This window comes from Melospiza georgiana, chromosome 2, assembly GCF_028018845.1.
Source record: "Melospiza georgiana isolate bMelGeo1 chromosome 2, bMelGeo1.pri, whole genome shotgun sequence".
NCBI classification, from domain to species: Eukaryota; Metazoa; Chordata; class Aves; order Passeriformes; family Passerellidae; genus Melospiza; species Melospiza georgiana.
Genome location: NC_080431.1, coordinates 30,977,899 through 30,994,955, shown reverse-complemented (window position 1 = coordinate 30,994,955; position 17,057 = coordinate 30,977,899). Strand labels below are relative to the sequence as shown.

General features: G+C 37.7%; 1 protein-coding gene across 1 annotated transcript in view; it reads left to right on the top strand.

The window, feature by feature from the left end:
* The window catches only part of PCCA (propionyl-CoA carboxylase subunit alpha), a 270,748-nt gene that overhangs the window by 138,476 nt on the left and 115,215 nt on the right, over positions 1–17,057 (top strand). The window contains exon 18 of the mRNA XM_058044919.1: positions 3,368–3,470. Coding sequence (XP_057900902.1) covers positions 3,368–3,470 — 103 coding nt within the window. The remainder of the gene's footprint in view (positions 1–3,367; positions 3,471–17,057) is intronic.

Sequence of the window (17,057 nt, the reverse complement as noted above, 5' to 3'; positions counted from 1 at the left end):
TCCTCAAGATACCCCACTGAAATCCTCAGGAGTAGCTTCTGAAGGGGAATAATACTTGATGGGAAACAAAGGTGTTTCTGTCTGGGACATTTGTGTATTTCCAAATATAGTAATGTAATTGTAAGTTTGACTTCAAAACTGTTTAGAATTCAGCTGAGCTAGCAGCAGAGCAAAAGCAGACAGCAAGGGCAATGGGACTGGAGTTCAGAGAACTAAGGCAGTATTGACAGCAGTCTGTCCTGCCTAATAAAAGTAAATTGCCATCCTTAAGAAGCAGTCTTTAATCAAACGTCTGAGGTATGCCTCCAAAGTTATGCTAAGGACATTCTGTGGTAGTGTTGTATTTTTATTGCCAGACACCAAAACCTAATTTTGCTATGTTCCTGTTAACAGTTTCTATTATCTCCCAGAAATCCTACATTGGATTTGACAGATATGACTACAGTCATAACTGGTTTTCTGCTTGCCACATGTGGCACAACTGCTGTCAATAGTGACAAAGGAATAAATATATTTTTCATGTTGGCAGTAATGAAGCGCGTGTGACTATTGATCAGTTGTTTCAACTTATTGACCTTTGTTTGGAGTTTGATTTTTGCTGAAGATACAGGAAGAAAATAGTTTTTGTGGCAAGCTCAAAAGCAGTTACTTCATCTAAGACAGAGGACATGCAATAAAACCTTTGAAATGGGACCTTTTTAGTTTTACCTTGTTCCTGTATTTAAGTTGGTTCTAACAGTGTGTGTTGGAGCAGGTGGGAATGTGCAGTTTGGTCACACAGTCTTGTCATGAGTGTTGGGCAGGGGGACTGAAAGGCAAAGGCTTTAGGGCAGATTCCTGATGTGCCTTTAGCTGGGGCTTGTAAACAAATCACCAGTTTTAGATTCAGTGTTTTGAAAAAATGATCTCAGAGTTTCTTCACTGTGTGTAAGCAATGGGAAAATTGGCACATTTCAGATCCAGATAATTGATGTTATTGCAATGTATAATTACATAAGGCTTATATATATACACATATATGTGTGTGTGTATATGTACAAATAGTACAAAAGTTCAGTGCTTTTTGAATTTTGCCTGGCAATCAGTTTTCCTAGTAACTGGCAAAGTAAAGATCAAGTTTGTTTCTGAAGCCAGGTTCTAAACCTTTCAGCATTTGGATTTCTGCACGTGTTTGTTGAAGTGAAGACAGTTTCCATTTCAAGGCAGATAAAAAAAATAAACAGTGAGCAAAGGAACTTGCAGTAATATTCAGCCAGAAAATGCTAATGCGGACTAAATTAAAAAGAGATTGATGCAGATTTTCTGAGTTTTGTTATTTTTAAATTTACATTTTTTGGCCTGTGACAACTTCTTTGTACTGTTAGCTGGACTTTAATGAATGTATTCCCATCACTGTGGCGTGATTGCATTTCTGAGGTGGACTCTAACTAGTCTCTTTACCTAACTCTGTTTAATATGCCCAGTGGAACGATGGATTCTGTGCAGAAGACATCCTGTTTTGAAATTGTGGCTTTGTTGCTGTAGAGTCTGCTCCAGTCCTTTACAACAGTCTCCATTCTGGATTTTCTTCAGGATCTCATTAGTCTTATTTTATTCTGCCGATAGAGATTGTCACTGGCTAGTAACCACTACTGGGGAATGTGAATTTACATTACATAGCACTGAGGCCATGGGAAGGTGGAAGTATAGAAGCGATCTGTGTTACTGTTTGCTGCAGGACTGGAAGCAAATGTGTCTCCCTGGACAGAGTTCCTCTGGGAGATAGAGCCTTCTGAATCTCTTCCCCCATCCTTTCATGTGAAATCTATACTTTTTCTGGATGATGGCATTTGCTGTGATATGTACACATAAAGCACTTTTTGAGAGCTGTGTTGTAACTGAGTTCAGCAAAGTCTTTCAGTTGTTAACCTTTAACTTTATTGTGTAATTCTCCTCTCTCCCTTCTGAAATGCTCTTGCTTTCACTTGTGCAAAATCTTTCTCATGGATAAAGTTTGCCTCTTTTCTTCATGACAATTCAGCTTTGCAGTTCTTGTCCTATTTTATATCAATTTTAACTTCCTGTCTTATAGACTGAGTACTTTGTCTTCTTGTTCTCTCTCACAGACTTGCAGAGTGGCTTGGGTTTCAAGGGACCTTAAAAATCACCTGATTCCAACTCCCTGCCATGGGCAGGGATACCTTCCGCTAGACCAGATTGCACAGTGCTCCATCCATCTTGGCCTTAGGACTTCCAGGGATGGGGCATTCATGCCTGGACAGCCTGTTCCAGTGCCTCACCACCCTTGCAGTAAAGGATTTCTTCCTAGACTAATCTAAACTCTTTTGGTTTGAATTATTCCCCTTGTCCTTTACATGCTTTTGTAAATATTCTCTCTCCATCTTTCTGGCAGGCACCTTTCAGGTACTGGACAGCTGCAGTTAGGTTACTGTGAAGCCTTCTCTTTTCCAGGCTGAGCAATCCCAGTTCTCTTAGCCATTCCTCATAGAAGAGGTGCTCCATTTCTCTACTCATCTTGGTGGCTCTTCTCTGGAATCTCTCATTACTCTTGGCCACCTATTTGCCATCTTTTCACACACCAAATCTGTGTTGTGTGATTTCTGACCTAAAGATGGGGAGGGCAGAGTTCTGTTACTGTGCTCTTTTTAGCATCTTGAATGGACAATTGAATCTCTATTTAACCATCACTTTCTGGAACAAGACCAGACTGGGAGACAACCTGCTTCCTGTCACACCGGTTGTATCTTTTTGCCAAATATTTGTTAAATTTCCTGCCTTCAGATTATAGACTGCTTTGAGCCACTTTCTGCTTCTAAAGTGTCAAACATCACTTTTGACTTCATTAGTTGTGAGCTAATGATTACACAAATAACACTAAATGACCCAGGGCTGAGGAGTAGCCTTATCCCCATTTATTTTTTTGGGTTTATACTGTTGTGCTGTCCCTTTTGTTTGAAAGATCTGTAGCCTTTGCCTCAGATAAAGTACTGACAGTGCTCTATATTTTGAGTAAGTTCTAATGTACAGATGGATTCCTTACCAGCATGAGGCACAATATGTCAACCAGTGACATTTCAGTAATGAAAACAAGATGCTGCAGCATCATTCAGTTTCTTTTCTTTCAGTTGTCAAATTGTTTTTAACAGAGATACCAGTGTTAGCAGTTAGGCTGATTTGTATGAAAACATGCAATTTAAACTCTGAAACTCAGAGCGTCTGCTATGCTGTGCCTCATCCTAATTTAGAGGGAAAAAAATGTAGCTTTCATGTGTGAGGACTGAGCAGTGTCTTTACTGGTAGTTGTTACTTTTTGTACCTATGTTGGTCTGTGGTATCTAATTTTTTTAAACTTCTTTCTGAAAACTAGGACACAAGTTGACAGATCTTGAAAGAAGACAACTACTGGCAACAGCAGCATCTTTATATGTGGCTGAACAACTGAGATCACAGCGATTTTTAGGGACTCCAAGGTAAGTTCATTTCTAAGAACTCAGATGTGCTGATGCATTTCATTAATGACATCTTCTCATGCACAAGAATAACTGGTGAGAAACTGCATGGTTTCTTAATATGGTCTGTTTTTTCTAAATTCAAATGAGCTGTGGCTTACATTTCCCTACTTGCACAAGTCATACATGATTATTTTTATTCTAAGTATTAGCAAACTAATAGGCACAAAAATGTGTTACAAGCCAGTACAGTAATTAATGCACATCAGGAGTTTCATTAATGCAAAATGTTGCTGCATTAGTAACTAACCACAAATTGAGCATCACAAATTTCCCATGTGCCCATTTGAAGCAATCTAAGCACTTTGGTATAATATGAATATTCAGCTACAGGGCTTTAAAATATTGTTGATTTGTGAGTAATTTGCTACCTGGATGAAGAACCTTAATGGTTTAGTCTTAATTCTGAAAACACTTTCAGACTGTAAAGGGGAAGGTAATTGATGGAAGAGTCAACACCTTGTTTTAAGTATGGGTTTTTTGTGCTTTTATTCCCCCACTCCTCCATTTTTTTGAATTGTAGCTGCCAATAACCTAGGCAGTACTAATAATTGTTCAACCATTGCAGTACCCATGTCAAAATGCTAATTCACTTCTTTGGCTTTTTTGAACAGTATGCTTTTTTCCTCTAGGATGCCTAGCTTTCCTTGTGCTCTGGCCCATCCCTGTCAGTGCCTTGAGACCTTCTGTTAAAATTAACTGAATTTGTGAAGCTTGTTTGTGTAGTTGGTGTTAGCAATGGTTGTACACAGGGAATCCTGACTTCAGCATAACTCTCCTTGCCTCATGTTTTGTAATGTAGTTGCATGTAGGTTTGTATGTGAGGGAAGTCATAGTGCAGGGTAGACATTATTCACATTCCATGCCAGTGGTTTGACAGTGTATTCTATTACTGATTTTTCAGTGGTCAGGAGTAAATCAAATGTGGTTTCAAGAAGTCTTTATTTTTATTTGTACCCACAAAGATAATTAGTACCATATGGTACTAAAGAAAAAGAAAGAGACACTTAGGGCAAACATAACAGCTTTGTAATGTATAGCATATGCAGGGCTGGGTCATTGCTTGCCTTATGCATCTATAGGGGAAAGTAAAGCACTTTTTTATTTCCTTCCACAAGTTATATCCTTCATACTGAATGGCATAAGGAGAAGAACAGACACTCAAAGGCCACTCTCACCTAAAAAATGATGAGTCAGGGAAAATGAGGAGGGGCCTTGATTCTAGTTTTTTTACTGGCCAGCATAGGAAGTTAAGTGGTCTGGTACTGCTACAGAGAAGCGATGGATTAATTTGTACTTAGAGTAAGGACAGGAATTGTTAATTTAAGCAGTGATGATCAAACTGCTATTGCATTCTCTACCCTGATTTGTGATTTCTTTTTCTCTTCCCTGTAAAATACTCTAACTAGCTGAAAAGAAAGGAATCCAATTTTTGAACAGTCTTTTAATGTTTTGTGTCTTTTGCAAGTACTTTTTTTAGTATTAGGTGTCTGTGTATGCTAATAGAAAAGACTCATATGACTATTTTAACTGAGATAAAAGAGATGTATATCTCTGTATGGGATTGAGCAATCAGACATGGTCATCCATCTCTTTCTCTGCTGTGTTAGGGAAACAAATACACTCCTGCTTTGAAGAAAGGTTAGCTCATTTTTGGAGTGCTAGCTAAATTCAGTTACAGGTATCCTTCCACCATGAGAAGAGAAGGCAGCAGAGTCTGGTCACATGAAAAAACCACACATCTGTAAAAATAGATTAAGGTAAGATTTTTCAGATTTTAAATGGTGAAGTTAAGAAATCTTTTCAGTACAGAGGAATCACTTTCTCTTGCCATGATGGTGTGTACTTAAGATTCCTTCAGAAGTCAAGCCTTAGAATTTTCTCCAAGTGATGGCTGAGTGTGGTTCTTATTGAATGTGTCATGGTTTCGATACATACATACTGTTAGATCTACTTGCTTTAATGATAGCAAAGCTGCCTGAGGACAAGTAAGGATGAGCTAATGCAAAAATGCTTACTGGTGAGTAACTTCTGAAGAAACCAAACCTGATAATGATATCCTTTCCCCAGAATCACACAGCTTGTTCTAAGGAAAAAGGAGAGAAGCAAAGGCAGAATGAGGTCAAAGAATTGTGCAGTGTCTTGGACAGTGTTCTCCATTCCTTAGAGCAGTTAGTGGACTCCCTCTAGAGGGGACTGAGCACTGTGGAGCATGAGTTACTACAGTCCCATCAAGGATTCCTCACCACATCCTTAACCAAGCTGCATCTCACTTATTTTTGAAGGTGCTCCTTATAGTGGGTATTTTTTAATGAGCAGGGTTGTGGCCAGAGGAAAAAGCACATCTTTATTCATAAGACTGCACTGTGCTTGAAAAATACTCATAAACAAAATAGTGCAGAGTAGGAACTTGTGCTACAACAAATCCAAAAGGCCTGTTGTGATCTTGGGTGCAATGTTCACTATGGCGGAATTGGGCATTTGAAGTCTGTGTGAGTTTTAGATCTGTGTTGGAGGATGTGAGCAGACCAGACAGACTGCATGCTCCAAAGCTGATCCCTAACATTCTCCTAATGCTTTGGACAAGTACAGTGATCATCACCTACAGAATTTCAGCTCTCTGGTGCTATTTATGTTGACAGCAATTTTTTTTCATCTGCACTGAAAGCAACTGAGCAAGTCTTGTGCAAAAAATTACTGAAGAGTTGTATTTTGAAATTACACATTATTTCTTTATAACTTTTCACAGCTGTCAAACCAACAGTTTTCTGCTAAACTTGAGTTATATGCTTATCTTTGCTTTTAATTTGTTTTCTTTTCCCTTTTGGGAGCCATATTCATAATATGCATTCTTTTCACAACTGCAGGGGTATTTTATGTTCCCTTTTTTCCCTGTGATTTATTCAGCCCATGATCAGGATTGTTATTCTGGTCAGATAGACAGAAAGTACCATGCTTGGAGCTCTTCACAGAAGGTGCAGCTTTCACTGTCAAGGTTACCAGGACTGTAATCAGATGAAGTGCAGCTGAGCCAGATTAAGGAATCTTGTTGCAGGCTGTTCCTCCTTTGCTCTCTGTCTTTTCTTCTCCTCCCCAGGTATGCAGGTGTGATTTTGTGTGTAAAATTACCTATGTTAGCATAGAAACTATTTAATAATAGTTTACTTCAGATCACTCTGTCAGAAGCAGGCTACTTCTGACAAGGGAAATTACTCTGGAAGAGCTACAAGAGTGGGAATGTGTAGCAAGGAGGAACATGTGAGCTTGTAAAAGGGAGTCAGAGGTGTGCCTTAGCTCTTCACCACAGGTCAAACTAGTAGCAGCCTCATGAGGAGGATTTCTCTATAACTGATGATATTTTCTCATGTGACTGGAAAATATGTATTTTGCAGTCCCCCGAGTGATTGAATAATCAGCTGTAAGGTTCTTGCTGAAGCATATTCTGATGACCAGCCAGCTTTGTCACCCAACTTCCCTCAGCTAGTTTCAGCCAGCCTGACCTGTGCAGTGGCAGTCTTCATTGCAGAACGTTGGCTGCTGTTGAGGTTGGTGCAGGTCACAAGCCCAAGGCTGGTTTGCATTTCCTGTGCTCAAATAAATGGTGTTATGGTTTGGGTGGAGCACCCACAGGTGAGTTTCCACTATCTGTATTGTTATATAGTGCCCCTGGCCTCATCAGCAGCTCCTAGAACTAACATGCCAGGCTTTAGCTAAAACAGCTCTTGCAGATCCATGCAAGCTCAGAGTTAAAGGAATATAAGCATTTACTTTTGTGATGCTATCAAGTATTTAGAACATTTTCTGTGTGTGCTTTTTTTTTTTTAGTTTTAACTGTTTTTTAATTCTGTATTTTATTTAATTTTTCCCATTTTCTTTGGAAAAAATTGGATGTGGGATGGTTTGGTTTTTTAGGATTCTTCCTGGTTGGGGTGTTTTTTCAAGTATTTTTTGAAAGATGATTTGTTAATGAAAGTGTTTGGTATTTTGTGAACCACATACTAATGTGAATATTTCACTGTGATATCCAGATAATAGAGGCACATATTTCCTACAGGAAAGAGCCATGGATGATTAATGATTGTTTCATTGTTCGGCTTTTAGTTATTTTACCTAGGACTTTTCCTACTTACTCCGTAGTCCCCTTTATTGTGAAACTGGTGCCACCCACAGCTGCTGAACAGATTTACAGCATCTAGTAAAACCCCAAGGTCTTCTAGACAGAACTTGATCTTGTTTCAAGTGGAAACATATTTTGGCTGAAGTGAATCCAGCTTATTTTATGTCTGTTTGATGTAGTTAGCCTTTGAGACCAGAAATGATGTTGTACAGTTGAATCTTCACATTTTGGCTTCAGACTTGTTTTCTTTAGTGGGTTGGGAGGGGAAAAGGAGAGTGTCTCTCCAGGTGTGGCTACATCATGCTATCTCATGGGTCTACTAATGTGATGTTTATACTTCTAAACCCAATTGCCTGCAGCACTTCCTATGTGTTGCTTGTGTTGGCTGCTAAGTGTATTTTCCTAATTTTTCTATGGGTTTTACCCTTTCATCATTTATGACTTGGAAAAAAACCAGTGGGGCTGCATGCCCATATTACCTGATGCTACACACAAAAAGATGGTAACACATTGGAAAATGTTTTAAATTGCTAGCAAGGGAAAAAAAAACACTAAAGATTTTTCTTGCTTGTGTGTATAATATAGAAGACTGGATTGGGATTCTTGAGTTAAACTGTTCTTGTGGGACCTTAGAGAAGTTAGTTGAATTTGGCCTCAGTTTACAAAAAGGCAAAGTAGCCTTAGTACTTTGATGCCCTGTTGAGGTTTTGTAAATATGTTTATCAACATGTATGAAGTATTTTGAGACCTAAAATGGATTATACTTTCTAAGCATAAAATAAAATTTTCCCAGGAAGGAGAGTGTATAGTGGAAAGTTAAAATACAAACAAGCTTTTGTCAAGTTCTGAAATAGCTGGGCTAAATTTTTGTTTTAAAATTCTGAAATCCAGGGGTCCAGTGCAGTGAATGTAAAATGGCTGGTGAGCTGCAAGAACAGAAATTTTTTAGCTTTATGTTTAATGAATTATTGTAGGTTGCTGTCTGTGTTGATTCAGTACAGCTATATTGATATCTGCTTTGCCATTGCTTGGTTATAGGGCAGTGAGGGAATGGCTCAGAGAGCAGTCCCACCCCTCTCAGGCATTCTTGCTCTCACAGAGGCTACACCTATTACCCTGCTTGAGTCTGGGACAGAGCCAGCTCTTTGCCAGCCTAGGGCTTCCCCACATGGAAGGATGATCAGCTGCCCAATAGCAAAGCTTTCTGGCTCTCCTGCACTGCTGGAGCAGCACAAAATAAGGTTATGTTACATTAATTTTAAAAAGAAGGAAGATGATGTCAGGAAAATTGACTGGAGTCACCTGAACCGGCCTCTTGGAAAGAGAAAGAATTCTTACTTTCAGCACAGGAACTGCTGAATGATATCAATTGTATTATGTGAATTGAATTTTTTATTTCTTCCCTAGAATTGTAGTATTAACATGAACTTACAAGTTATTGGAAGTGCAGCCAAACATGAGTACTTCTCTATCCTACAGATAGCCTCTGTATGAAGATAAACTGCTTTGTTTGCATTGGTATGGTTGATCAAGTCCAGCCTACTTGTGGCGTTCTTCATTCCCCCACTTTGGAGTTCTGCAGTCATCCTTAGCTCTTGAAAACAGCACTGCCTTATCCTTACTGTTCTGGTCCCCTGCTCAACAAGTTGAGCATGCTTCCCATGATTTACTGTTAGGCCTTTGAAAGTCTTTGGTATGTTTGTGTAACTGCTGCAGCTCCACACCATTATTCACTGTGTGGCCTTCTCTTTTGCCATAGACTTGCAAGGTACTAAGCCCTTTTCTCCTCTTTTTCATGTGAAATTCTTGTTTATAATGAGCTTTTCTGGTTGTGGTAACCCTCTTGTCTCTCTAGCTGTTATCTAATGTTGTTCTTTTGACCTCTTGTGAGTCATTAGTGTTTTGGTTTTTTTTTGTAATCTTGCTTAATAACTACAAAACCAGATGCCCTATATAATATTCTAGATGTCTTTAAATCTGGTGTTATTGACCCTTGTCAGTTGCTCAGTTGTTTATCATAGAAAGAGGATTATATGTGCTAGAAACAAAAAAAAAAAAAAAAAGTAGCTGCAAATAAATGAAACATGCATTTTTTGCCAGTTGGGAATGAACTTCTATGGAAAATATAAAAGTTGGAATGGGATGTTAAGGTAGCATTTATTCTACAGAGTGTATATATGGTATTTTTTTCTTTGATTAATTAATGCGATCAGATTAGAAACACAGGTAATATAAGGTATTTCTATAGTTGCTTGAAAGCACAGACATATGTTCCATATGATTCCTAAACATCTATTCCAGGAATAGAGCAGTCTGTCCTGGGAATTTTCCATGACTTGTCATCCCTGTCATTTGTAGGGAAAAATGTGTTCTGGGCACTCAGAAATCCACACTTGCTCAATCTTTAGAGTTGCTAACCATTATGAAATCATTATGAAGATAATGTTTGAATCTCAGTGAACATCTCTTGGGAAGATCCCCGCATCTTGCTGAGGTGATTGCTGGTGGGAAAGGCTTTCACTAAAGTAAATGGACCTGGCTAAGTCTCTATGCGTATTTTTTTATTTTCACCATGTCTTCTGGGAAAACAGCATCTGCTGTAAGAGCTTTATAGCTTCTGTAGCTGCTGTTCACTTAATGCTGAAACTTGAATTTGCATAATATAGACATGTGAATGTTTTCTATTGTGCTGCCAAATTCCTGTCCCTTTTTTAGTTGTTAATCTGGCCCTTTTCTCATCTGTGCTTTGCTTATGACCTCTTCTGCAAGATCCTCTCTTTACAAGACCTCTCTCTATTTAATTTACTTTGATCCCCTCTATAAGCCCAACGATTATTTCCTCTCATGCAGGTTTACACCTCCTAAACCTGTTCTTTAATATTTGTCTGTGTGTAAAATGTGTATGCGTGAAACCGTAAAACTGACAAGGTGTGTGCTAATTGCCATGTGCTCCCTGGTCATTTCACAGGTATTTTTAGGATATGTTTTTGTCTTCCTCTGTGTATTTTACTTGGAATTTCCAAGGGCAGAAATGAAGTTGTCTAGGATAATTTTATGGAAGGGCAACGTTTTTCTTGACCTTTGGGGTCTCCAAGCTCAGTAAATACATCTGTAATTCCATTCACATGAGAAGTTTTGCTGATATTTCTTTTCTAGGATTATTAAAGATAAGCATGACCATCAGCACCTGACCTTGTGTAGTTCCTTGAGGCACTGGTTGTGTCCTGCTGTTTGTGTAGTGTACAGCTTATTCTTGATGCTGTTGCTGTAGAAATGTTGTCAACAAAATATATGGGAAACAAGTCTCTCATTCAATATTGTCTGCATACTTGTACATGTATGTGTCTTGATTTGTCCATTCTTTAGCATGCTTACTTCATTCGTGTTCACAGAGGCTGTAGATGAATACAAGATACTGATTGAAGGGATAGGTAATTCATTTATACCTTTGTTGTTCAGTATTACAATTTTCAACCGTTTCTTTTCCCTTTGATTCAACTGCAAAAGTGGGATGGGACATAGAATGGCCTCATTATTGTAGGAGTATTTCTCTGTTCCCTGCAATGATTCCAAAAGCTCTTGCACACTTCATCAGTATTATTGTAATTCTTTGGCTGCAGGATATTTGGCAGCTGTTGCACCCCACTGGCAAATCCTATTCAGACTTCACTTCCATTCACCATTGCCATTGGAGAATTGATTTCTCTCTCCTCTGCTCTAACCTTTCCCAATTCATTTTGGATTGTTCAATGTGAAACATTTTAATTTCATATCATACAGCCATTCAGCTCACAATCCTTTTTTAACCTGTCACCAGGGTAACAGCATAGCATGCTTGCTTTAGGCAATCAAGTTTTTATTTCACATGCTTAATGTTGCATTAAATGTTTGCATTTTGTTTAACCCTCTTAAATACTTTAAAATGTTGATATATTTTGCAGGGTAATGAAGTCTCTGATTTCAGTGTCAAGTCTTCACAGAAATTGTCTTACTTAAAATAAAAAATGAGAAATTGGAAGATGAATACAGTAATGAGAAGATTATTAATAAAATCCCAAATGGCTGAATGAGGCAAACATCCATAGAATGGTAAAAAATCTTTTTCCTCTGGTAAAACCTTCCAGAGGCTTATTATTATAATCTTTAGACCTATACTTTGGGATTATTTTTACCTGTAAGTGCTTGTATCAAATTAATGCGAATATAGGATTAACCATGCAATAACATGACTTTAAGAAGTGAAATGTCTGGCCTATACGTGTCAGCCTACTTGACACTGCTTGCCAGATGTGTGTGGAACTGTAAGCTGAATTACAAGTATTTTTTGTACATCAAAATTAGAATTTATTGGGGTGATGCAGTTGATTAAAGAAATATGGGATTTTCACATATCTGTTTTTCCTCTACATGCCAACCATCATGGCATGCAGAACAGGCTATAAACATTTTCTTTTAAATAAGAATAATATGAATTATTATATTATTATATTACTAAAATAAAATAAAAATGGACATTTTCATATTTGAAAAAATATTGATTACTTATAACTGATGCTACAGAGCAAGTCCTGCCTGTTTTGGTAAAGGAATAGGACCAGCCAGCTTTGCCCTCACTTTTTTTTTGTTGGTATTTAAAAAATGTCTGTAATGGATGTCCTGAAAATACCCAGTCTATAACTATAATTAGAGGTGTAGTTTTAAAGGCTTTTTATCTGTCACAATTTAGTCTCAATTACACAGGTATAAAAGATATAGGAGGAAGGGATGGGAAGTATTTAATTTTAGGATAAGTAAAATCTAAGAACATTGCATTGCAAATAAGCCCAGACTTTCTCATTTATAATTAAGTAAACCCATAATGAAAGCACTGATAATATGCATGTTAACACTTCAGAATACTAATTTTGCAAACCTTCCTGTTTTCAAAATAGGTCATACATATCTATTGTTTAAAAAAGCCAAATATGGAATATTTGATTACTGTACTAGCCAGTGTGTCTTTTTTGAGAAGACAACTGTTTGCCATAGATGAGACCCATAAAGTTGACTTTGTTAGAATTTTTCTTCCAACAGCATGTAGCTAACTATAGAAGAATAGAAATGAAATTTCTTCTATTATTTTCCAAGCTTTCTGCCCAGTTTTCTATTTTCCCAAGTTGTGCTGTAAGCTACCAAATGTTATTGCTTGCCTAAAGAGGTTTGGCAGTGTTTTGTTACTGAATTTTGCCAAAAAGGAGCCAAGCATATGGTAACAGTTAATTTATTGGTTCTTCTAACCTCCAGGGAACTCTTTACAGAGAGCATATTACCTTTTTATCTAACATATTTTAAATAAAAGAGCTGTTGACTTGAAATTTGATATGCCAGTGTAGAAGCTAAACCTTCAGTGCGGTTATGCTCAATTCAGCCTTGTTTAAGGGTGAGACTAAAAGTGTAAACATACAAGATTGAGCTAAGACTTCTTTCTTTTCATCTTTCAGAGAGGTGGGTCTCTTCTGTATAATTTTAGTGTGTGTGTTTAAATAAAAATACTGAAGAGACATTTTCTTGAGGAGAAAAATAAGCCCTACCTTTGTCTCAGAAGTCTTGGAAATCTTTCTTTTGTTTTCAGATATTCCTGGTATGTGCATTACCAATGGATGCTAGAAGAAAGGAATTTTTTTTATTTCTTTGTATAAAGGCCTACAGGCCTATTTGCTGGTTTGTTACAATGCAGTTTTGTATAATTCTAGTGGGAGAATTATTTGAGAGGTAGCATTGCTAATAGTGTTGCTATGTGCTGTCTTGGAATTGAATATCATCCCTGTTATTTGCAAACTCAAAATCAGTGATCTACTATCTGCATAGTAGCTGTATATTTCTGGTTTTGTAACTGGGAGGTATTGTGAATCTTAAAAGGAAAGCTGCATAGATATGCCACTGTATTTTCAATTGAATACTTGGGATAGATGGTACCTTAAGTAAAAAATACTTAATATTGATTTCTGTTGTTTCTTCACAAATATTCAAACACCCGGATATTTTTCCCTGGATCTATGTTGAGATTGCTCAGATTACTTTTTCTTTTATGATTATGGATGATTCTTTAATATCTTTCACAGACCATTCTTTTCTGTGTAGTTAGATGTGGTGCTTGGAGTTTGTTTTGGCTGTGGCTTCCCTTTAACATATATCTTCAAAGCCTGTAGTGTGAGAAAGACTGGGCAGGAAAGAACAGCGCAGGACCTCGTTCTTTTGAAACCAGGGATGTTTACCCATGGACTTAGAAAGGAGATGACAGGTCTTTATCCTGTCTCTCTGTGGTGCTTAATAAAATTAGTCTTTCTGCAGTTAGTAGTGAGATGATACAAATAAACTATTTGCACATTAATTCCAGTTTTTAAAAAAATGCTTCTAAAAAAATTTGAGTTCCTAGGCTTTAAGCTTGTGTCTTTCCCCCTGTGTGTTCTGATATGTGTTTCTGAATCTCCTCTCTCTGGCATGATGGTGGCAGATATGGTGACATACCTTGGTGACACAGTAATGGCTTTCTCCAGGCCCTGCTGCCCGTTTTTGTATCAGACACTGAAATTTAAAGCAGGTCCTCACCTGGCTGTTAACATTGGTAGACAACTTTACCCCGTTTGTTTCCTTGAGCTAGTGAGAGCACTTTTCTTTAAATTCTTTGTTGTCTGCCCTGCTCCCTCCCCTGCAGCAAAGCCTTTATTCTTGCTACTTGTATCCTCAAATCACAATCACTTAAAGATGCTTTACTAATATTAAGTCCTCCTTATTCCTCTATTCACTGTGCTTTTATCTGTTCTTTGATCTCGGACATTGCTTGTCTGCCCCTACTACAGGCTGCCTCTTCCCAAGATTTAACCCTTGTATTTAAGTGAACCCTTTTAGTAAATAGGCTCGGGGTGGAGCATAACTCTTCAGAGATAAAGACGTTCATGATTTAACCCCAGCCACCAACTATGAAGAGAATTACCTCTACCCTAGCCAAAATCAGCACACAAAGCTAGTTTGTCTCCCCTAGGAAGGTCCCGAGGGGCTGCAGTAATTTGAATTTTAGAAAAAATTATATTGGGTATAAACAAGGAAACTTTGGGCTGAGGGAGAACATGGATGTTGTGTATAGATTCCCTCAGCAGGTGAGTGCACAGGAAGGATTGAGGCTGAAGGCAAAGTTGTGAGAACCAGTTCTGAACATCTTCTTTAGGTATCCTCTTTCAGCTGCCATGCACTACATCTGAAAGTGTATTTCAAAAATATTTTGGATCTTCCTCATGTTTGTACTGCAGTTTTATTTCACATTTTAGCATTTCTGTTCAAAATGAGTCTGTCTTTTTGAGTCAGAAAAACCCTAATATAATGTCCTTTTGATCACATACAATTTATTTATTTGTGCTTGTTTATAGAATAGAAACATTCACAGAAAAACATATATGTATTGGGTCAATAGAAAGAGTTACAGTATCATCTATTTGTAACTATATTCATTAAATAGTAATTGGATGTGTAAAAGGTAATGTGTAAAGAAAGTTGTTTTTCCACAGCATTTTGAAATGTACTTATATAGTACATTTTAATATATTATGTTATTTATGTATTTAGGGCATTTATTCTGTGCCTTGTCTAATACTGAATTGCACTGATTAGTGCTAATTGGGCAAAAAGGAAAGGAAGGAGGTGGAATTTACAGTTAAGTACATTATAGAAGTGTAGCTATATTCTTATATTCTTCTTAGATCTTATTTAATTTTCTACTGTTTATCATTGAATATTAGACTAGATGGATATTTAGGCCAGTCAGTACAGCCATTTTTATGTCCCCATCCTGTATTGATCATGATTATGCTAAAATGACCATCATCAATAACGTTCATCCCACCTACACAGCCTGACTTCTCTAATTCTGACCTTAATCAGCAGAAAGCTTAGTGGGCAAAATTTCTTATATTAGTACTGATAATGAGATACTAGCTGTTACAAATTTTTTGTCCTTCACATTCAACCCTAGTTTAACAATTCTCAAATTCCTTCATTCAGGTCTGGTGTATATAACTTGAGCAAAATTGTGCATGCACATTTTTTTCTTGTTGTCTTTCTTCCTCTTTCTTGTGAGACCATAATTTGAACAATGGCAGATGTTTTATTAAAAGGATGAAAACACACAGAGGGCAATATTTATCATATTTATCATCTTTTGAATATGTATCACTCTTAAATTATTAGACGCCTGTGTTTCTGTGGCTGAGAGTTGTAGTGCCTAAGTAATGTAAAAAATATAGCAGAGCATTACCTAAAGGTTGTAGAGCCAATTTCAGGTCTAACTCATTTTGAGAGGTACCTTTCTCTTTGCATTAGTTAGGAAGGGAAAGGATGGTTGATAGGAGGTGCTGAAAGCTCGGCGGTGTGAGTGCCGGATGTAAGCGGGAAGTGTAGGGGTGATGTGTGTGAGGTAATGAGAGTCACTGAGCTCTGCTATGGCCTCCAATTGTCTGGACATGACATATGAGGGCTTGTTGGAGATAGGCATGTTTTATGTTATCTAATATAATTTTTAATGAACTTTTGGGGGTTTTCTCATCTGCTATGTTTTTTTTCTTTAACTGAACAGAATTAGTAGCATTAATCTGTTTCATAGGAGTCTAGTGCAGAAGAAACAGAGAACAAAGCTTTAGAATCTGTGAAATATGCCACATTTCTTACATCTGGGGGGAGGAAGTAGCTGTGACATTGCCTGCTGGAAACATTGTAGCCAAATGCTGTAATCACATTTACCTGTGGATTGGTAGATACATGGTTGATACCTGTGTTGTCACCCAGCATTAGTTCTTGTGCACATAGTTTGAAAAGCCAGGCACTGTCTAGAAAAACAGAGTTCCAAATGAATCCCAGCTCTTGGCCAGCTTCTGTTTCTTACGCTATGGTGTGTAGGATGGCTAGCAAGGAAAATCTGGTCATCCTTTTGCAGGACTGTGGGCTGTCCTGAATGTGCATTCTGTGTATTGCCTGAATTAAGTCTCTTATACAGGAGAAAGCACAACAGAAAAATGTGATCAATACAGCTGTATTCCCAAAGTGATTTCACTGGCATGAGATGGGTTAAGTTCTTCGATGGGCTCTTGGTTCTGCTGCAACAAGTTTGCAGGAGGTGATAATCTGTGTGATAGCTGAGCTCTTACAATACTCTGGAACTCTAGTGAAATCTGGCAAGCATTGTGTTTTCCATGATGCACAAAAAAAAGAGGGGGAAGTTCTATTTTAAATAATGACCTTTGGGATCTTGCATATCTGACAGGCTTTAGAGAGACCAGGTGAAATCATGAGTCCTACAGAGTGTGGCAGAAATTCCATACTTCTGGCAATACAGTCTGGTTAGTTCCAAGGAGACTGGCAGATCAAAAGGGTGAGACCTAAATGAAACTGTAAACCACAGGAAA